We start from the raw sequence: 3801 nt of genomic DNA, 5'->3' as shown, positions 1-3801 counted from the left end.
GGCTGCTCGCTCACCCCAGGTCCCATTCTCTGCCTTCGCCGAGCGGCGGCACCACACGGCCTTCTGTCTGCGGGGCTCACGGAAGCCCTTCTCGAATCTAAGTCCTCAGCTCTGCGCCTGGGTCTCGGCTGGTTTGGCTTCACCCCCCGGCAGCTTCTGTCTCGTCTCCTTCCACTCCACACCCACGTCTCCTTCAGGCCTGAGACATTCCCAGCCCTTGCCTGCTGGACAAGCCAGCCAGGGGACATAGGACCGGGCAGGGTGTGAGGCTGGGCTGTGGGGCTGGAGCAGGTGTGGGCAGGGCGCAGGCTGTTGCCCACCCTCCGCAGTGGGGGCATGTACCCCCAAAGCTTTCCCAGTGCCGGGGTGCCTCCTACCTTCCTGCTGACACTGGGGTGCCCCACATGCTTTCTGCTCACTCTCAGGTTACTTTGAAGGTTCCCCCATGAATATGGCGTGAAAGCTTGGGATAGTGACTTGGGACAGTGGCCAGAAAGAGAAGGGAGGGTGCGCGAGGCCCCTGGGGCCTGGCCCTGACTTGGTGGCACATCGGTGAGCCGTGAAGGGCAAACAGGCCAGCAAGCCTCCGTCCTCCCCAAAGGGACGCCTGGTGGAGCAGGAAAGAGATGGCAGATGCACTGTGGACTTTGCTGCAGGAGATGGACCCCTTATTTCTTCTTTGCGGGTGCATGGCTGGTGAGGGCTCTCGGGAGCCAAGGCGTCAGGACTGGCTTTGGCATCAGCAGCCTGACTTGGGGGCTCAGCAGCTCGAGAGGCCGCTGCCAGTGGCCGGTGATGCGAAGGAAGCGTGTTTTCTGCCGGCCCCACCTGCTGGGACAGGACAGCCCAGTGCTGGGGGCCCTGGCCAGGCCCCTTAGCTTTGGGGTCCACAAGACACCCAGCCCCTGTGCTCAGGGGCTGTTTCTAGGGGTGTCACCTTGCTGGCAAAGGCGGGGGGGGTCAGTTTTCCAGAGTGGGCCCAGAGCAGGCACGGGGCTGTGGCCCGTGTCAGTTACCTTTAACTTTCTCCATCCTGGGTGTGGGCGTGGAAGTCCCGTGGTTTTGTCTTGCTGCCCCTCGCTGTGATGAGCGCGGTTCCCTCTCCTGTGGGGGCTACCCGTGCGTCCGCACCCACCCCAGGCCTGGATCAGTCCACATGCCAGTGGGCTGCCTGTCGTATTCCTGGTGATTTATCCTTCTTTATATTTTCTGTTGACTGAGCCTATTAATTCCATTGCCAGTATCTTCTAGGAGTCGAGCCATTTCTGAAGCACTTCCCTCCTGTTTCCAAGGAGTTTGCTGCTGCCGACTCTCAGGAAGCTTTGGGCTGAGAAGGGATTTGGGTTGTTTGTCAGTCAGGTCTCAGAAATGCCCTACCACCTTGCTCATGGGGGAACAAGAGCAGCCCTGAGGGAGATTTTGCTTGCGTCTTTAGAAAAGCCTGCTTAAGGGGGACGGAACACGGCATGGATACATTATTTATGCGAAACTGTCAACACATGCTTACATTCCCTGAGCAGCCAGAGACATGGAAAACATGATTTATATGTGTATAATGACATTTATTACAAGAAAACGCCAAGTAATTTTAGGAAAAAAGTGCATCTCGTGATAGAAATGTTCAAGCAAGTCTCTTGTAAGAGCTGCATGCACACCAAAGCATGATAGACGCTGGACGCCATGAACCCACGGTGAATGCTGAGCCCTCCTGAAGGTTTGGGCCGTATTTAAGGTCCATTAACAACAGCAGGTGCTGCAAATCAGTTATTAATGGGTTGTCCAATGCTTTTTCTCCAAAGGACTTGGTGAATTTTATTCAAGCAAATTTTAAGAAGCGGGAATGTGTCTTCTTTACCAAAGATTCCAAGGCCATGTAAGCAACTTTTTAATCTTTGTTTTTGCTTCTACGTTTGACAATAAATTATTAACGACCGTTACGACAACAAAAAACAAATGTTCACTAGTTCATCATTAAAATTGTTTTCATCTTGCAATTCTCAGAAATGATGAGTAGCAGGAAGGATCTGGTATGTGGCTTGTAGCTGGTCCCTAGAGAAGTAGCCTTTAGGGAATATTTTTAGTGGTGGTAACAGTTGGTAAAGGGACCAAGAGGTTGTTGCTCCAGCGCTCCTTGTCCCAGAGAGCCTGGGGGTGGGGTGGGGGGCCACGTGGGCTGCCATGGCAACGTGCCTTGCTGTTTGATGTGGTCGGCAGGCCACACGCCGTGCAGACATGTGTGTTCCGCTCCTCTGCTGGGCCGCCCTTCCCTGTAGGTGACTTTGGGTGTTCCCATCAGGCCAGATGTTCACCTGCTCGGAGTTTCATGAATTCGGGAATATGAAGGCTGAATTCCAAAGCCATGGGGAGCCACTGCCAGCACTCAGATGTAGGAGATCCCGGTGAAAGTTGGTCAGTGAGCAAGGGAGGGGTGGACCCATGGTGGAGCTGGGCCTCGGCCATGAACCCAATGGGACAGTTCAGTCCGATCACCCTCTCCTCTCTCGCTATGCTTCTCACCTTTACTCTTTTGTCTGCTGCTGATAGGAGCATCTAGCTATTAACTGGATAGTGGTTACTGTCGTTTATAACTAAAGCACGGATCCTGTGTTGACTGCAGTAGGGAACAGAGGAGTAAAAATGGGCAAGAATAAACAAGAGCGTTAGAGTCAGCCCTGGACACACCCAGGGCTTGGGTGTGTGCTTGCTACAAGACCTAGAGCCGAACCCCCCCTTTTCTGAACCAAATTCCTATCCTAAAACTCTAGCAAAGTAAATCTCTTAGATTTTCATAAAGGGGCAGCATGATATTCTTGCCCTCGTGCCTCAGCGCATGGGAGGTTCTCAGCAAATGGGCTTTCTTATTTTGTGTGAATTTGAAAATGGACATCAGAAAAAACATTTCTATTTTGTCATTGGTATAAACTGATTCCTTATGAAATATTCTGATGGAATATCAATCCTTATGAAATATTCTGATGGAATATCAATTCTATGAGTCCGTTGCCTATCCCCAAATGTTACACTGAAAGATATTGTCTTTACTCTTTGTTTGACTAGTAGAAAACAGAATTTGGATTCACTCGTTCAGCAAATACTTCTTTGCCGACTGTGTCCTGGGGGCTTTATACACCCGGCTGCCTCTTGGACACCTGCCCTGCAGGGCCGCTGTCATTCCATTTGACAGACACGTCGAGTGAGGGCTGGAGGGAGGGGTGTTGACTAAAGCTGACGTTCACTTGGTGTGACAAGCCTGTTCTTCCCGCCGTCATGGCGGCTTCTAGCGATAACGTGTGCAAGTGTGGGTACGCACAGAGCCAGCACATCGAAGGCACCCAGGTCAACCAGAACGAGAAATGGAATTACAAGAAGCACACCAAGGAATTTCCCACCGACGCCTTCGGGGATATTCAGTTTGAGACTCTGGGGAAGAAAGGGAAGGTAAGCAGTGGTTACCGGCTGACAGCCCACCTCTGTGCTCACAGCGCTCAGGACACGTCGGGGTGCCTTGCATTTGCTAGTGGAATGGACGGAGGCGGGCGAGATGGCAGAAAGGGAGAAATCCTGGATCATGTGTACCAGAAAGCTGGACAGTAAACTGGACAGTTAACTCGTGGCCTGGCGCCTTTGACAGAACAACTGTGGGCCCTTACCCAGCAGCTGCCTGCCCAGGCTTTGCCCGCTCGGCCTGGTGGTGGGTTTCTGGAGAACGCTTGCCGTCCTGAATAATGAGCCACGGCCACGGCACGCCGCACTGCCAGCCCCTCCACCGGCTCTCACGAGGGAGCCTGGTGACTGTGGGCG

At 53.1% G+C, this 3801-nt stretch overlaps 1 protein-coding gene across 1 annotated transcript in view; it reads left to right on the top strand.

The window, feature by feature from the left end:
• Positions 1-3801, top strand: part of TRPM8 (transient receptor potential cation channel, subfamily M, member 8) — a 66202-nt gene that overhangs the window by 4327 nt on the left and 58074 nt on the right. Inside the window, exons 3-4 of the mRNA XM_004674759.2 lie at positions 1733-1873; positions 3282-3438. Coding sequence (XP_004674816.1) covers positions 1733-1873; positions 3282-3438 — 298 coding nt within the window. The remainder of the gene's footprint in view (positions 1-1732; positions 1874-3281; positions 3439-3801) is intronic.

The sequence above is a fragment of the Condylura cristata genome, unplaced genomic scaffold (genome assembly GCF_000260355.1).
Source record: "Condylura cristata isolate star-nosed mole 26May11 unplaced genomic scaffold, ConCri1.0 scaffold00002, whole genome shotgun sequence".
Lineage (NCBI taxonomy): Eukaryota > Metazoa > Chordata > Mammalia > Eulipotyphla > Talpidae > Condylura > Condylura cristata.
Note: the sequence above shows the minus strand (reverse complement) of the source record. Positions and strands in the feature narration are given on the sequence as shown.